Source organism: Gambusia affinis, linkage group LG06 (genome assembly GCF_019740435.1).
Source record: "Gambusia affinis linkage group LG06, SWU_Gaff_1.0, whole genome shotgun sequence".
NCBI classification, from domain to species: Eukaryota; Metazoa; Chordata; class Actinopteri; order Cyprinodontiformes; family Poeciliidae; genus Gambusia; species Gambusia affinis.
Genome location: NC_057873.1, coordinates 7684523 through 7702354, shown reverse-complemented (window position 1 = coordinate 7702354; position 17832 = coordinate 7684523). Strand labels below are relative to the sequence as shown.

The 17832-nt window shown below is 34.4% G+C and overlaps 1 protein-coding gene across 4 annotated transcripts in view; it reads right to left on the bottom strand.

The window, feature by feature from the left end:
• cadm2b (cell adhesion molecule 2b) overlaps nucleotides 1-17832 on the bottom strand; it is a 150505-nt gene that overhangs the window by 39813 nt on the left and 92860 nt on the right. For 2 of the 4 annotated variants that reach the window (XM_044118731.1, XM_044118730.1), the window contains exon 2: nucleotides 11232-11258. The exons of the other annotated variants lie outside the window; for them this stretch is intronic. In XM_044118731.1, the coding sequence (XP_043974666.1) occupies nucleotides 11232-11258 (27 nt within the window). The remainder of the gene's footprint in view (nucleotides 1-11231; nucleotides 11259-17832) is intronic. 4 annotated transcript variants of the gene reach the window in all.

Sequence of the window (17832 nt, the reverse complement as noted above, 5' to 3'; positions counted from 1 at the left end):
TTTGTGGGGCATTTTTGGAAAATGTAAGCATAATGAAACCCAGCTGTGTAAATAAATTTACCGAATCATCTAATGACCAATGAGTCATTGCATAAGAGAAACAGTATGAAAAATATCTCTGTTTAGGAGAACAGAGAGTTAGTGGAGGCAGAATGAGGCTTACCACCCCAAAAACCTTTCTCAGTTTCAGCTGACTGCACCAAATAATGGAAAGCGGTGGCTTGATGAATGGTTGGAGTGCAGTCAAGCACACCACTGCAGAATAAACTGTAAACTGAGCAGGGGTGAAAGAAAACAAATAACTCAAAATATAGTTTCAAGAATGCCCTCATTCATTAGGGATTAATAACAATGATTCATTTTCCCTTGGAATGATTTCCAGGCAGTTATCAAGCAGCAAGTTCACCTCTCGTGCTTGATTTTGCAGAGGCTTCTTTGCAAATAGAGGTGTTGGATGTGTTGGGCTCCACTCAGCATACTGATGAGATGTAGTAACTACATCGCCTGCCAGTGATAAAATTCTATGAAAGAATCAGTTTATGCGATTCATCTTTTTCTGTCAAATTTCTAAAAAGGATTATTTAATACTCTAAAACCATGTTAAGCCCTGATTGATCAAATGAAAGCATTAGAATGTGTTTTTTTTATATATATATTGCGTTCATAAGTGGAACTCAATTTTTGATCACTACCAACTTAATTATGTGGATTTTTACATGATGAATTTGCAGTGGGAGCAGTTCACACTCATGGGATATGATGGCACATTATTTGACAGTACAGTGAATCCTCGCTCTAACGCGGTTCACCTTTCACAGCCTCGCTGCTTCGCAGATTTTTTTTGTGCAGTTTTTTTTCCACAGTGCATTGTATTCTGCATCCTGATTTAGCTAAACAGTCTCCAAGTTTCTTCTCTACCTGTGTGCCAATAACATCACGGTATTTAAATTTACGTAATACAGCTTGGCACATTTTGGTAATTGTTTTTGCCCAGAAGAAAAAAAAAAGAGTGACAACAACTACAGATAAGTATGTTCTTCTCTCAAACAAATACACCTGCACCACAGGCTTCAGAAGAAAAAGACACTAGAGAGTGGAGTGAGGCCACAGCGTCACAGTCAGAGGAACAGTGAAATACGCCAGTCACAATTTGTCTCAATTTGTCCTACTGTACTTTGTATTGATGACTAAAATGTTTATTTTACTGTATTTATTTGTAAGAAAGTGTTATATTTGTTTAAAAAATGCTTGGGCCTCAAAAAACAAGCTTTGTTCTTTGGTTTCAATGTAGAGTATTTAATTATGCTGTATAATAATTGTAAAAAAAATTAAGGTAACTACTTCACGGATTTCGACTATCACAGGGGCTTTTCTGAACACAACCCCCACGAAAACGAGGGTTTACTGTATTCACATTGTCCTGTCCATTGTGGTGGGACTTTTTTTTGTTTGTTTTGTGGCATTTTTGTTCCTGCTGTTTTACTTTACTTTAGCACTGGATTCACATAACAGATTGCATTAAATACCCATCACATAATTTTAATCATGTAGAATATTTTCAATTTAAAACTAATTTTTGATAAAATATATTTTAAGGGAAACTTTATCCCCTTCTCAATAATCAATGACAACATTATTATTGATACTGCAATGCTCAAACCCCAGCTGAACAAAAAGCTAGCTAACTTTTTGGCTTTATCAGTATTAAGCAAAGTTTATTTGTCAAAATACTGATAGATGCTACATAGTAGCATCTACGCCACAAACAATAAAGAAAGCTCTTAAAAAAAGTCCCTTGGTGTGCATAATAAGTGAGCGTTTATCCTAATGTCCTGGTGCATTTCTAAGTTTAAAGCTAAACCAGTTATTTTCAAAGTCTGAAAAACTACTGCCATCAATGCATCCATGGATGAAGGTTGTCTTTACAGTTCAGTAGAATAGCTGGTTGTCATAGTGACTGAATATACATCAGAAAAGAGATTTTTAATGGACATTAACATCATCTTGTTTGTATTGTTGTTGGTATTTGCAAGGATAACAGTTCACTAGTTTAATATCTCATTGTTGGAGATGAAAATGACCTTGTTGCAGCTATAGGAAGGGTATTATATAATACTTTGTAGTCTCACGACGCATGAAACCCATCTTAACCATTGTCTCTCAATGTTTGATATAAACCAGCATGAAAAATTTATATGTCCACCATAATTTTACATGTTACATAACCGTTCCATCTAGAAACTACTGATCAGACCCGGGGTCAGAATCTGTGTAAAATGATGAACTCAGAGTTGAACCTTCTGAGATACATACAATTACAAAGTCTGCATTCTATCACCTGAGAAACATTTCCAGGATTAAAGGACTAATGTGTCAGCAAGATCAGGAGAAACTCGTCCATGGGTTTATCTTTTGTCAGATTGATTGACAGCTGATCCAGAATGATGCTGCTCTCATCTTTACTAAAACCAGGAAAATAGAGTCCTTCTAAAGTTCGTACACTGGATCCATGGAGCTCAAAGAATAGATTTTAAAATACTTCTGTTAGATTATAAATCACTGAATGGCTTAGAATCAAAATACATCAAAGATTTGTTGTCACTGTATCAGCATTTCAGCCCACTTCCTCTAATCTGGAACAAACATCCAGAAGACTGCAAAACTGCTGAAACCATGAGTTCTTTTAAATGAAGGTTAAAAGTCTTCATTTAAAAGGGTTGTCTTTGATTAATAATAACTGGAACATCATACATTTAGTCTGTAGTACATTTTTTCTTTACTAGTCTTTTATCATGCCACTGCAAAGCACTCCTTTTTTGTACTTTAAACATGTTCCTTTAAATTGACTTGCTGCTGAAATCTGCTAAATAAATAATGTTACCTTGCCTTTAAAGGCTCTTGCTGGTGACAAAGATATAAGTATTTGAACTTTTTAATAATCACAAGAGAAAAATGTCAAAAATTTCAGAAGCAGCCTCTCCCACACTCTAAGCATGATGCTGAGAATATTTGACAACAGCAGAAAAGGTGGGTGTCTCTCGCCTCACAATTGTGAACCCAAATCTTTGCAGCTAGGCTTTAGATAATGCTCCACTGCTGATGAACACATCCAGATAAATTCTGTGAAAATATGTGAACCTTTTTTATACTTATATAAGCAAGAATTCAGATGGACTTTTACTGTCTGGTTCAATTGTCTTAAAAATCAAAGCAAGTCGATGTACACTTTAACGATGAAGACTATTGCCTTGAGAGTTAACAGGGACCTAAGAGAGGAACTAAGATAAACACATCTGTTGCTAGATGTTAATGGACATCAGCCATTGTCAATTACTGTATTGTATTGTTGCAGGATCATTTGCTGTTGATCGTTCATTGTGTTTAAAACCTCCTGGCATGTTGTTTGAACAATCCCAATATTATCAAATTGTCACACCTTTGTGCTGCAGATCCTTCGCTTGAGCGTATCGGGATCATAGGCACTTTAACTTCCACCTCAGTGGTTCTCTCGCCGGATAGTAATGTGAAGTGAAGTGTGTGGAAAGTGCTGCATGTAGAAGGCCTTAATTATGCTTCAGAACTCTACTGTATATACAAGGATTGATATAGGTGAATAAACTAGGCTTTGCACCACTCCTTTCTGACAACCAAACACCAATTCCCCTCTTTATCACTGTTTTATGAATGACACAATTCTAAAAATTCAAGAGACTGATTCGTAGCAGAGTTGTGCAAAGCATTGAATGAATACAAATGCCCCCATTCTTTAGATGTTTTTATTAGTGAACAAATTGAAAGTGATGCATAATTTTTCCTTCATTTTGCAATTTTTGCGTGACTTTTGTTGGTTTATTACATTATGTTATAGACCAACACAATATCCTGAAAAGTTTGGATATTGTGTATCCAAACTAATATCCTTATTAGAATTGGATGCTAATAAGGTGCCCTGTCTTTACAGGGCACCTTATTAAATTTAGTTCTAATTCAGTTTATTAACATGGTGCCAGCTTAATAAACTGTCTCAAGATCAATCACACATATTCCAATTCAATCTTACTTACGAAACAATGCAGTCATTTTAGCTTCATTATTCAAATTGGGAAAACGTTTTTGCTGTAAGGGAAACCGAGCTACTGACTTTGCAACAATTATTACTCTTGAATAAACATGTAGCTGTTGACAACTGATTGCATCGAGTTTTTCACTTTGCTGCAATCACTCATGCTGAGCACTGTATCAATATCTTAAAGCGCAGTCCAAACTACATCAAAGTGTTCCATAATAAAGATTTGGATCAGCGAGCAAGAATTATTTTATAAATATAACCACCCTTGGGATTCCCCGCTGATTCGCATATAGCCATAGAAGAATTTTAGATTAACACAATAACTGACTTGGGAAACATTTAAAAAACTGTTCTCCCAAGCGTGGGAAGAAGAATGGTGACTGAGATCAAGGAAACAAAAGAAAAATAACAAAAGAATGCCAACAGACCAACGCTTTCAAAATTTTTGCTTTTATCTTTTAAATATCTAAACTTAGTTTGGTCATGCTTCTGTTTTCGCTAAGAATAACATAACCATTGCAACTACAGCATAATTTTTTTTTTTTGTTTGTGACCTTTTTCACATTTTTAATGTGAAAACCGAGAGAATAAAAGGAAGTCACCATAAAAATAGCATAGATATCCAGGGTTAAATGATTGGATTCTTTCCATGTCAATGAAAAACTCCTCAACAACATCCGTCAAAGTGGATGCATCAGGGGGTTTTCTTATAATGAGAAATTCTCACAGAAAAGATTCATGTATAGAAAAACCTTAAGATTAGACTTGGCTCAAAAAGATTAATTAAAAGGGAGAAAGGATTTAATAAACAGCATCTCGAAAACAAATGAAACCAAACCTGACCTGAATGAAGCGAGTATAACCAAAAATACAAGAGAAAAGAGTAAAATAAAGTGAAATAACTCATGATGCACAGCACCGAGCATCATTTGTAAAACACCTGGATGTGGAAGAGTGAAAAGGACTTCAGATGGCACAGGGTCACTGATGATTTGACAGCAGACGAAGGCGGCTGAATGATTTCGACATGGATCAGGATGTATTGTTCTGCATTTTAAATGCAGCAAGGTTTGACTGGATTGTACTACAAGTTGGGAGTATGACTAAAAAAAACAAACAGGAAGGATTCCCATGAGTATTTCTAGGTAATGTAGTGAAATACATCAAAATGGACAAATTAGTCATCCAAATTTGAAACAACCAACTTAGAAACAAATTAAAGGCACAAATGATTACATTATACAAAAATGCCTGGCAAGGAATCATAAACATACAAATAAAATTTTGATTTGATTAAACAAACCTAATGACATCTATGGCTGTCAGACCTAACGCAAAAAAAATTGCTTCCTAAACCTTTTTTCACAAAGCAGAATATTTTGTTAGCTTTTCTCAATACACTAATAATATCTTACAAAAGATGTATATTTTCATAAGCTCTGATAGTGTATTTCAAGCTTGAATTTATTATAAGGATGTCTGGCTCAGGATTTTTAATCCTCAACATTGACACAAGTCATTACAAACTCCCAATTTGATATTAAAATTACTACAAATTAGATCATGTATACACAACTAGGATGTCAGTTTTCAATATTGATTGAAAGATTCCAGGCAAAAAGTGACCTGGACTGTAACTAAATGAAAATCACAGAGAGTAAATCCATAACAGATATTGGGGGTTGAGTTTTGACAAGGACTCCAAGAAGGATTATTTCTAGAACGGTTTGATATGTAGATCAAGCCAATTCTTGAAATCAGAATGGGGCATACTTATTAATAACGGTCATATGTTCTGCTAAATATTTCAAAGAAAAAAAGAAACAAAATGTCCTATAAACTGACTTTCTCACCACAAGGTGATGTATGTCTAACAGGTATGCGTTTGAGAAATGTCAGATTGAAATGAGGGTAATGAAAATAAATATTCATGTCTTCATATTGTATTTGTATCTGTACAAATACAGATGTATAAATAATAAATTTCACTTATTTATAATTCGTTGAAAACATATTAGAGAAATTTAGCTTTGTAAATTACACTTTAAAATAATCTGAGTGCTGATTACATTTAATTCCCCTGAATGAGCTGTCAGTCCAGAATAGAGAAGCCATCCAAAGCTAAATTGAAGATTTGATTTTGATATAACATTAAGTTTTTGGTATAAAAATCAACTAAAAATTTAAGCAAATAAAAGAAAGTGGGAGTGAAAGACTTAAGAGATGATAAGTCTGTTTTTATCTGCTGGCTCGTGGCCAAGTCTCGTCATATCTGATTGTTTGTTTAGTGACCTTTCCTGAACAGGAACGACATGGGCTATAACATATTTCACTTAATTTATTGCTTCTTAAAAGGTCACATCTGTCACCTAAAACAATCATTTACTCTGGCAGTGTAATTTATGCCCCACTGGGTTAACCTCAACAGAAAAGCATCCCTTGTTTAGTGCAAACCTGCTGTTCTGGGGATCTCTGTAAATGATGCAATTTTAAAAGCAATCAGCCCAGTGAATTAGGGAGATTTAAACAACTGTTGTGGGGGCAGCAGCTAATTAACACTAAATCTAACTCTGATCCATTAACTCAGGGTAATCTGTAAATTACCCGTCCAAGGTGAATTCTAACACAACCAGTTTGAGCACTGTCAGCTTTAGATAATGTCTCTATTTAAAGTCAACGGGGAACATTTCAAATTCTTGCAAAACAAGCCCTCCAGAACAAAGCTCATTCAGTCATAGAAAATCCATATACAATTATAGTAAAACATTAAAGGCTGTAATTACTGGAGCCTAAACTGGTAATGTCACTCTCTTTCACACCCCATCAAAATGTAAATACAACAAGGATTGGTGGGCTTATTTACTGTATGCAGGTCAGTTATGAGTAAACACTAAAGACCACATAATGAAAAAGCAGTATTTGTCTTGCACGCTGTCACTTCTGTGCAAATGACTCCTAAGTTTTTGCTTGTACTGTAAAACATTTGGTATCAGTCTCACTGCAGAATCTTATCAGAACACATTAGTCTCTGCTCATCTTTTATCTCAACTGGGATTACAGTGATTTCCTACAATGCTTCTTGAGCTACAGACAACACAGACACAAGATAACCCAGCAGTGAGCATACAACTGAGTATCAGCCCAGTATTGTAATCATAGTCTGAGCTGATAGTGTTATTTTAAATGATGCAGTCACTTGATTGAGCTGATGAAGTCTTTCACAAAGGAAATAACCAGGACAGAGTGAGCTGTCTGTCACCCTTATCCGCCATCAACAAAAAGCACTTAGAGCCTGTTACTGAATGCCATCCGTGCAAAAGTGAACCTTCCCCGGCAGAGAGGTGGTTCTGAGCCTCGTCCTCCCCTGTGATTTCCCACAGTGGGGGAGGCTGGGAGAAAGGGTAGGTGTGCTAAATCGACAGAACTGGTAATAAATATCCCTGCTGGGAAAAAGTCTTTGGAGTAGGTTTTTTTTCTACAGGTAAAAAAAGAAGGAAAAGTTAGGAAAGGCAATATATCAGCTTTAGAATGTGGGTCAGAAATATGGTGCTGTCTCAAAGAGAAATTACAAGTTCAAATCGTATTAGTTACCATACTCTGTTTGTTGCTCCACAAATTGGCTTTGGAATTATGTTGCTATATGGATGGTGTAGTGAGGTAGCTGTATGTTTCTTAACTGTCACCCCCCAAAACGCTTACATGTTATCCAGAGGGCCCATGAGGACACCAGTGTTCTCGTGACAGCTAAGGGTTTTAGACAAAGAAAAACCAACAAAAATTGAATTCTGTTAGAGACATCTTGGTGAATTTAAATAAAGCCTGCATAAATATGTTTTTTATAAGTTACAATGTTCACTGGTTCAGCCTCATGCTTTACAATGTCATGTTGCTATCTTAAAAAGGTGCAAAGTCCAAACTTATGTCAACTTCAAAATATGTGGAGATGACAATGTAGACACACTGTTAATGAACCAATTTGACTTATTTTAATGCATTTTACAAAAAAACTTTAAAATTGAGTTTCTAGCTGTTCATTCATTCTATTGTTTTCATTCAGGCTTTAAGTTTGTCTGGTTTTTAAAATCACAAATTATTTTCCTTCCACTTCTAAATAATCCACGTTTTAGTGTTTTTCTATCAAATAATACCCCAATTAACTACATTAGCTGCTGTGGTTTTAATATGACAAAATGTGTAAATGTTAAATAGTTAAACAATACAACACTTCCAAGGCAGAGGAAGTATCCTTTGTTTTTATCCCAGTGGTCTGATGTAAAAAAAAATAAAATAAAATAAAAAAAAGAAGACGATGACGACAGCGGCATTAAAAGCTGCATTGCTACTTTCAACTGCAAAGAATAAATTTGTATCCAGAAAGAAGTTTTTTTTTCACACAAAATTTTTGCTGAGTTTACTCTTCTCATACATTTTTTTTTCATATTTTGATGAGTGGTTCACTTTTACTGTGCCTTCATATTGGTCAAAGCACGTCTTCATTTTTTGAGCCGAGTCCTCCGAGGGGTATTCAGAGTCGTGTTTTCCATTATAATGACATCATGTGGGAAAACCCATCATGAGTACTTTCGGGAGTTTTCTTTTTCTATTTTTCAACTCTTTTCCTTATGTTATGAAAAAAATTACATCGCCATGAAAGCGTAAACCTGACAAAACCTATTAATCACTATTAGACGCTGCTACATGTTGTTATATATATGGTATTATCTTCATAATTATTAATACAAGTCATCAACCATAATTAGAGTGCTGAAAGTGCTGTTGGAAAAAGCGTTGCACTAGATTTCCGAAGTACAAATGCTGAATGTGTATCTTCTGTTAATTAAAAACGACCACCCTAATTGCTTCTGTAATTAGGAAGCACTGCATTTTGGAAAAGAATGTAAAATAAAATCTGTGGACTACATTCATGTAAATGAACATTCACCAGTAGTTTTGGCTGACGTCACTTCCAAAATACAAAAAAGAGGAAAAAATAACATAAAAAGCACACAAACAAAAGCCCCACACTTACAAAAAGAATTAGAAGCACAGAATTTCAAAATACCAGAAAACATTTATAGATTCTAAAAGTCTGTGTACTGTTGTCAGTAATAGTCGTCTTCTTCTAAGGTTACAGAAATTTTACACTTTATGTTTCTGTATCTCGGGTTGCTTACATGCCTGTTTCCCAGTTTGTTTCAATTAAATCTTTCTTACAGATCTCTCTTTGCCTTTGGTCCTACTTTGCTAATTACATTCATCACCTACATCTTGTCAGCAGTTATGCTTTTGCTTTTCTGTGTTACATCCTTTTTTTTCTCATTCCAGTTATGCCTGTGGTTACTTTCTTTTGCTTTGTTTAAACATGTCCATTTTTTATCTCTGTGCATTTTGCTGCAAAATGCAAGTTAATTGATTTTTTTAACTGCCTAAAAACAAACAAACAAAAAAAAACAAAACAAAAGGACAGAGCACACCATGGATAGATTCAGGCAATACAGATGTACACAGAACAAACAACCATGTATGCTGTCACAACTAAAGCCAATTTAGAGTGGACAACTGAGCTAGCACACATGTTTTGATGGAGGAAGCTGGAGTGCCTATGTATGTAGGAGAATAAATTTCACACTGCAAATCCTCAGCCAAGACTCAGTGCAATATTTGACAATTCTGACCACAGAGCTAGTCTGCACTAACAGCTAAGCAGATTCAACCTATAGCGGGATGAAATAACACGATTCAGATGATCTAAAGCCAGTCTTGAGGGATAAACACAGATTATTCCAGATTTGGGTTGGGTCACGCACTTAAGTTATCATACTGGATGAGGTTTTAACCAAAAGTATGGATGAACGTGATTAATGTCTACCAAAGTATAAGGTAAAAAGCAATTGTGGGTTTTTAAACAAGTAACTTTCTTTAATGTTTTGTATTTTGTATTTAATCTATATCTATTAGATTATCAGATACAAAAGTAAAGACGAATGCCCAATAAAACTTTTATCTAGCATTTTAATTATCCCTATTGTCTGTCTATGTTGACTTTTTGACTATCTCTTTGGTCAAGGGGTGAATACTGGAGTTAGCTAGCCCAAATGTCCACTTCAAATGTTCTGGCTCTCGTCTAATCTGTATCCCTAGAATCAGAACCAAACATGAAGAAGCAGGATTCAATTTGTATTCTCCAAAAATCTGGAATAAACTTCCAGAAAACTACAAAACTGCTGGAACACTGAGTTCCCTTTAAATCAAGGCTGAAAATCCCTGATTTAAATGAAACTAAGCTTTTGTTTTTTGCAAAACTGAACCTGACTTTTAGTTTTTGGTCCAATATTTTATTATGTTGCTTTTTGGAGAATTTGATGTTGACATTTGAAAAAAATTTTATGTTTCTTGCTTGTTAATTATTTTATGTTTCCAATATGTTAAGCCATAAGCCACTTTAAAAGAGCATGTTGCTTAAATATACTATACATATGAACATGCCTTGTCTGATGATATCAATATCACACTATCATTTCAGAATTTTCTATCTTTCAAACGATGGTCTCTAAGAAATAATGAGGCTATTTTTTCATCTAATATCAGACCAACAGGTTGACTAAACAACTTCTGTCTCAAAATTACTTGTTTTAAGAAAAGCAACAATTATTATGGTGACGGATCATAATAATTTTCTGTCAAGCAAGTCATCGAGATAAAATACAAAAGCGTGAAAAGCAATGTTCTAACTAGAAAGACTTTAATATAACTTGGAACTAAGTAGGGAGATGAAGACAGGGAAACTTTCCTCTCACTCCTCTCCTCTAAGCTGTCCTTGAATCAGGAACACGCCCCAGCTGCTTCACTGGAGCTGCACGGTAGCTCTACACCCCTGTATAGAGGAATGACTGGGAGACGTGGGCAGCTCCCTAGTGTGAATCTATACATATGTGAAGCAGCCCGTATCTGGGAATGAGGGAGTAGGCTTAGTATACCTCTTCAGAAGAAATCAATGTTTGAAAGAAAAGAAAAAAATATATACGCAGAGAAAGCTTCATTCAAAGCAACATATGTTAATGCTTGCTGGGCTCTTGGAGATAAAAGGTTGATCCAGAGCTTTTTTATTGGAAACTGTGTGCGACATAAATCATGTACCAAGAAAATGGAAACAATAACTCACCTTTCGCTTTGCTTTTTGTCCCAGCCACTGATAGCATGAAGGGATAAAACAAGAAAACAATAAGTTAGATAGGTGGGATCAAGACTTTCTATTGATAGCATTGTGTTTTTTTGCTGTTCTTCTTCTTGCCATAGTCAGAAAAACAACATGATTGAATAGTAGAAATGGAAGCAGAATGTAGGGCTTAATTAATGCTAAATGAAACAATGAAATTATAGTTTCTAAAAAGGCAAGAAACACATAAATATTATGCCATTTATATCGCAAAAAAACGCATAAATGGTCAGTTGCATTTTTCGTTGTATGTATGATTACAAACTAAATGAAGAACAAATAGTTATAATCTACAAAGATAAATACATTTAATCTACATGTGTATGGCGAATTAGGTACTAGATTTTCTAACTCAAAGGGTGGAGAACTATTCACATAATATTGCAGTCAATTTGTCAAAGGGCTTATAAATGGAAAAAATCTCTTTTTGTGACAGTTTATACAATGCATGGGTTGCTGTATTATTGACCTCAGTGGATGGGCTACAAGAGAAAAAAAATTGCTTTTTCTACAGTCCAAACTGCAAAATTAGATTTTGCTAGAGAACATGACGGAAGCCTAATGAATATTGGGAGCACGTCCTTTGCTATAATGAGAACAAGATAAATATGCTCAGCTCAGATTATTTGGCATGAACTTGACCTGGAATTCCTGGTCTAGGAAGTGAGGAACTCTTACCATAATTTAATAATACGAGGGTTGCAAAGTGCAAAAGCTTTTGGGACATGAAATTTAAAGACATCACCAAAAGCTCCTGTGAATGTACTGAAATATGAGCTGACAAGATGACTTCCATTCTCCTGAAGCACGAGAAAGGAAGAAAGTTCCAGCACGATAACAATTCAAAGCATACCACTGAAATCAGACAGGAGTTTCTATAAAAAGAAAGTAAAAGCTGTGACACCTTTTGGGTATTATGTGGTGGAAGTCAGAGCAACCTTCTTCCCTGCAGCAAAGAGAAACTGAAGAGTTCTGTGAATAATGGTGGAACATGTCTGCAGAACTTTGTGTATAACTATTACCTTCTTTGGTTATATGGACTGAAAAAAAAACTAAGCTGTCACAAAAAGTCAAAGTTAGATTTGGCAGCTTTTTGCTTTTTGCAGAACTGAACATTTAAACATTTTTTGACACAATCTTTTATTTTAGGCTCATTTTATTTTATTGTGAAACGGAAGGTTTACTGAGAGATTATTGAGTAGCTGCTCACTACTGAATAAGCAAATGTTTTATGTTGTTAATTTATCAATCATTGATTTGAATGCTCATTACTATTAAACTATTTTAATCGTGTTGGTCTCTTAAGTGAGCATTGGAGCAAATTATTTACCAGCCTGTTAAGTGGCATGTTTCTTAGTGTTTTTAGTGTAAAACTGCATGGTCTGAGGTAAAATGTAATTTACCAACCATATAAATTCAAATATTTTCTTCTTGCAAACAGTGCCTTATATCTTTTTTACAGGCGTAATATACCCTTTTGTCCAGCGCAGCATGTTTGCCATTTGTGCCTTGGAAGCACTTTCTTGCTTGTTATGTAGGAATGGGAAACCCCTGGTGGTACATACAATTCAAGAAAAATATAAACCGATGACGTACAAATTGATGTCTGATTAGTTGCTAATCCAAAAGGCTGCATTGGTGAGTTTGGATTGGATTTAACAATCACTAGTATGCAATGTTGCACATGTAGACTGATCAAACTTGCAGAGAATATTTCAAACTTTAATCAAGATTCTTTATAACACAGTTTGTCACTTGTAAAACCTCTGTTCTGTGAATTATTTCACTGTTATTACAATGATTTAAAACAAAACATGTCGTTTAAAAAATACTTTGCAACAAAAAAAAAACATCATTTGTTAAAGAAATGTTGAGATCATTATCAGATCAGTATTGTTGTTTCATAATGTTTATTCATTTTACACAAAGGGCTTTTTCAGGGGAATTGGGAATATTAGGGTTTACACAACTTTCTGACTGTGAAAGTAAATTGAACTACTGATTTGCTTTCAGTAATTTGCAATACAGACACTGTCAACCATCAACCAATGCTGATGGTTGCTCTATCAACCATCAACAATGGTTGATGGAACAACTGTGAAAAAGAATGGCAAATTAATTTGCTGCTCCACTAAATATTTCTCTGTTTTTGTATGTCCATATATTCAAATAAAGTCATATTTGATTTGATAATCAAAGTAGAAACCTGAACAAATGAAAGATAGGAAAAAAAATACTCAGTGTGTTACAGTTATATTCTTTTTTTTTCCTTCATCATATCTGAAAGAAAAACATCAATAAAAGAGATTAAACCCTGGGGAAACAGGAAAATGATAAGTCCTTCAGGTTATACAACTCTGCATGTGTTTTGATCATACAGCTTTCTTTCAACTTTAAATCAGCGGATAATTCACATCCAGAGATAGGAGATTCGTACTACTTCCTTAAATATGATGAAGATGAACATTGCCATTTAAACGGATAGGCAATTTTTAAACTGCTTTTCCACAAATCCAAAAAATTTTCTTAGAAAGGTGTTGGATGAGGCATCAAGTTGAGAGCTTCAACAATTCAGTGCATGTTTGAAACTAAGAGCTCTTTCATTCCAAACCAATGGGAAGAGCAGGCAGCCCCTCCTGCTGTGCTCCCTCACATTGGATATTTCTGGGGGAATAAAACAGCACTTGAATGTGCTTTTAACTCTCAGTTCAAATGTGAAAGCTGCACCTGTGCAAAATGACTTTACTTTTGCATTACATAAATTATTTATTTGTCTGTCAATAAATCAAGTAGTAAATAAACACTGAGTTAGCTTACTGGTGGTCCAACAAAGTTGTAGCTCAGCTATGTGTTTTTTTTTTTTTAAGCCATTCTTCTGTGTTTTCGAACAAGCAAGTTATATTCTTAAAATCTTTTATGGTAATGGCATTTAGTTCTTACGTAGTGCCTCACAACAAAGTTCTTATATTACACAGTTGCAGCCAAACAATCTCTGAAGGAAGTAGTAACAATGATTGATGAAACAACTGTGTCACACCAAATTTATTTTAGTCAAATGTACAAAGGACACATTGCAGTGTCTTTTTGCTTTCTAACTCCTAAAGCAATGAAATGGGTGAATTTTGTCTGGATTTTATCAAAAGGTATAATTCTAAAACACTTAATTTCATTAAAAATTCTTGATTGAATTTGAACTGCTTTATGTTGGGATTGAAAATTCATTCACAATGTTTAGGTGGTGAATATAAATTTAATTCAAATTCAAAAATACTTTATTAATCCCAAAGGGAAATTAAATGTTGTAGCTCATATTAATTCACAATTGTTCAAAGAGTTGCTGTAGATGTAGATAGCTCTGGGCAGGAAAGAAATTAATTAATTCAATTATAACTAAACTAAACTCAGAACTAGTTCTTGTTAAGAATGCTCTTATATAATAATACTGCCACTATACAGCTGTAACTTTATCAGAATACTATGTTGACATAAGCAGGAGATTATGAATTATTATGAAATGATGAAAATAGTTGGTACAAAAAAATTTATAAGTCTAATCAAACGTGAATTAAACATTGATATCTTGTTTCATGCAGATTCATGTAAACATGTTACTCATTATTTCAGAATATGTTACTCAGGCTTACATAGGGGTCCTTTGCTACAAACAAAAATATTAGATCCTAACATTCTAGTGTCTTGTGCATGGCTCTGATATTTTTTGCTGTTGAGCTGAACCTTTATCTGCTGGAAGGATAGAATTCTCTTTTCACATTCAAAAAATATGACTGTGAGGTTAATTGGTCTCGAAATTGCATATGGCTGTGACGGCAGGGGTGAGTGCGCGTGTGCATAATTTTTATCCAATGTGTCTGTGTGTTGTCCTATGATAGTCTGTGGAGGAGCAGATATATACAATGGACGAATATATAAATCATTGCACTTTTTGTAAAGAAAAAAAGAGAAAACAATCTTGTATGTTAACCTAGCTGTGAGATCAAATCTGTCAATGGGGTGGAAGATATATTAATGTACTCCACATATGTGATTTTCTGCTAAATTTAAATATTCAACAATCCCAATGTCCAGTTTTGTTTTTAGGTATGGTCTTGATGTATCTTTATTCTTTTTTTTTTCCTCTTTTACTCTGGATAACTGGACAATGTGATTTTAGTTCAACTGAATTGTTGGTTAAATATTCAAAAATAAGCTGAGCAAAATGCATTACTACAGCTGTTATGGCACCAAGCATATATAAATACCACTTTTTCATGAAATGAAAAAAGGCTTTTCTAGAGAGAAACACAATAATGAACAAAACAGCAAGAGCTGTGAAGGAAACGCTGGTCCCTCAAAACAGTGAGTCAGGTTTCTTGCTTCCCCATTTAACATCAAACTATCACTGGGCAATAAACTAAAAAACTTAATAAAAAATAAAAAAAATCACAGGGAATACAGGGAGCCAGAGCCAAACAAAAACAAGAATCCAGAATAAAAAGCCAGCAGGATAATCCAGGTTTAACAGGAAGAACCAGCAAAGAGTGAGAGAATTAGAAGTGTTAAAATACTGAAGAGTGAATGTGGAACAATGGACCAGCATGACTGGCTATCTGATTGCAGGTGTGAGGGGAGAGAGAGAAAGTAGCACACGGGGCAAGGGAGAGTAAACAGGGGATGGAAAAAAAAATCTAATACTAAAGGATGATTAGATCTAAGAAACATAATTAGAGTAGAGTAACATAGAATAAATAGGGACAAGAAAATAACTAGAATTACTAAAAAGGATTGAACGAAGATAAAAACACAAATGAAACTGGATCAAAGAAAGAAACTAAGGAACACAAAATAATGAACACACCTCAAAATAACTCAGGAGTCTGACACAGATATGTTCATACTTTGACCAAAAGAATCTCCTTTAAAGTCAATATGGACAAAAATTATTTAGAATGTCAGCTATAAAGAAACTAATGTGCCGTCCAAATTCAAACGTTGGTCAGTGAGTCTCCTAAGATATTAAAAATGTTGTTTTAAACTGTTTTTCTCTGAGAATATTTAAAATAGGATTAAACTAAAAGTAAATTGTATTAATTTTAACCTAAATGTGACTTGTTTCATTATGTTATAGCCTTCATGACAATTTTCCCCTTTAAATGTCAGACTAATCTATGTAATTCAAAAAGAAATCAGACTTTTAACATGAGTAGTTTTTATCCGTCTGCTTTCACTCAAAGCTGACTATCGTTTTCTTGAACTGTCTACCAATGTTTCCTCATGTTACATGGAAAAATCGATGCACAATGTAGAGTTTCTGATAGCATGCATTTTATGTCATCAATACCAGCAGCAAATTTTTAGTAAAGAATTGTTTGGAATACAACTTTTGTTGACTCTCTTTTCCAGTTTCATGAATGCACACTTTGCATGCCTATAAGATATTTAGCCTCTTGGTTGGAGACTCACTAAAGTAAATTACATGGATGATAGTTGGCCATGATGCTAAAGGGCACAAGATAGTTTGAAACAAAGTGATCTCTATTAAATTTTTAAATCCAGCTCAACTCTTAAGTACATATGAGCTACAGGCTGGGCTGAAGTGGCCATGTGTGTGGAGAACTGGAGAGAGCCGTTTTTAAAAATTACATCTAGAATTAAAACTGTCAGACTAAGCATAAACTGAAATACAAGTGCTTCCACAGCTTTTTCCTTTTATGACAAGGGTTCTTCTAAAGGATAATCATTCATTTGGTCATAAAATAAATTCAGCAGTCACTATGGCATGTCACCTCTTAGCAATAAAAGTTTATCATCAAATAAAAATGTGAAATAATTGAGTTCACTGAGCCTCAACAACAGATAGTTACTCACAAGGTCCTTTGAAACTGCTTTAACTTATTTATTGGATTAAAAACCTAACACAGTATGATGTGTCCAACCACATCATACTGTTTCTAAATCAACAAAGGCCTGAATCAGTTCTTATCTAACAAAGCACTGGTTCAGCAAAATAACTGTTATTGGGTTGTTGTTTTATTTTTACCCAGTAGTCTTTAGAGTGACATTACACTCAGTTTAACAGATAACAATTTTCATGATCATTCTTATCATATTTCTAAAGCCATGAACATTGCATAAGCATTTGTATTAAACAGGCTCATCAAAGTCACGCTTGTGTGTTTATCCACTGTACATTCTTGATAAATGCTGGTAATATTTCCTTAGAGCTTATAAATACCCCATCTGTTGTAAAGTACTGCATGCCCATGTATATATGAAATGTTTTATTTATTGCCAGTTAAATGAAAAAGTTTTCTCATGCCCTATGCGTTTAAAATTTAGAGCAAATGCAAACCAAAGTAAAAATAGCGGTAATTTTGCTCATTATAGTATTTAGACTTAGACTTAGACTTAGACAGACTTTATTGTCATTTTGTATGCACAGGGGTGTATACATAACAAAATTTCGTTGCATACGGCTCAGGACAATGTTTTGAGGTTTCAATGAGGTTACTCAGAATAAATAAGATAAGATAGCTGGGGTTTATACTGA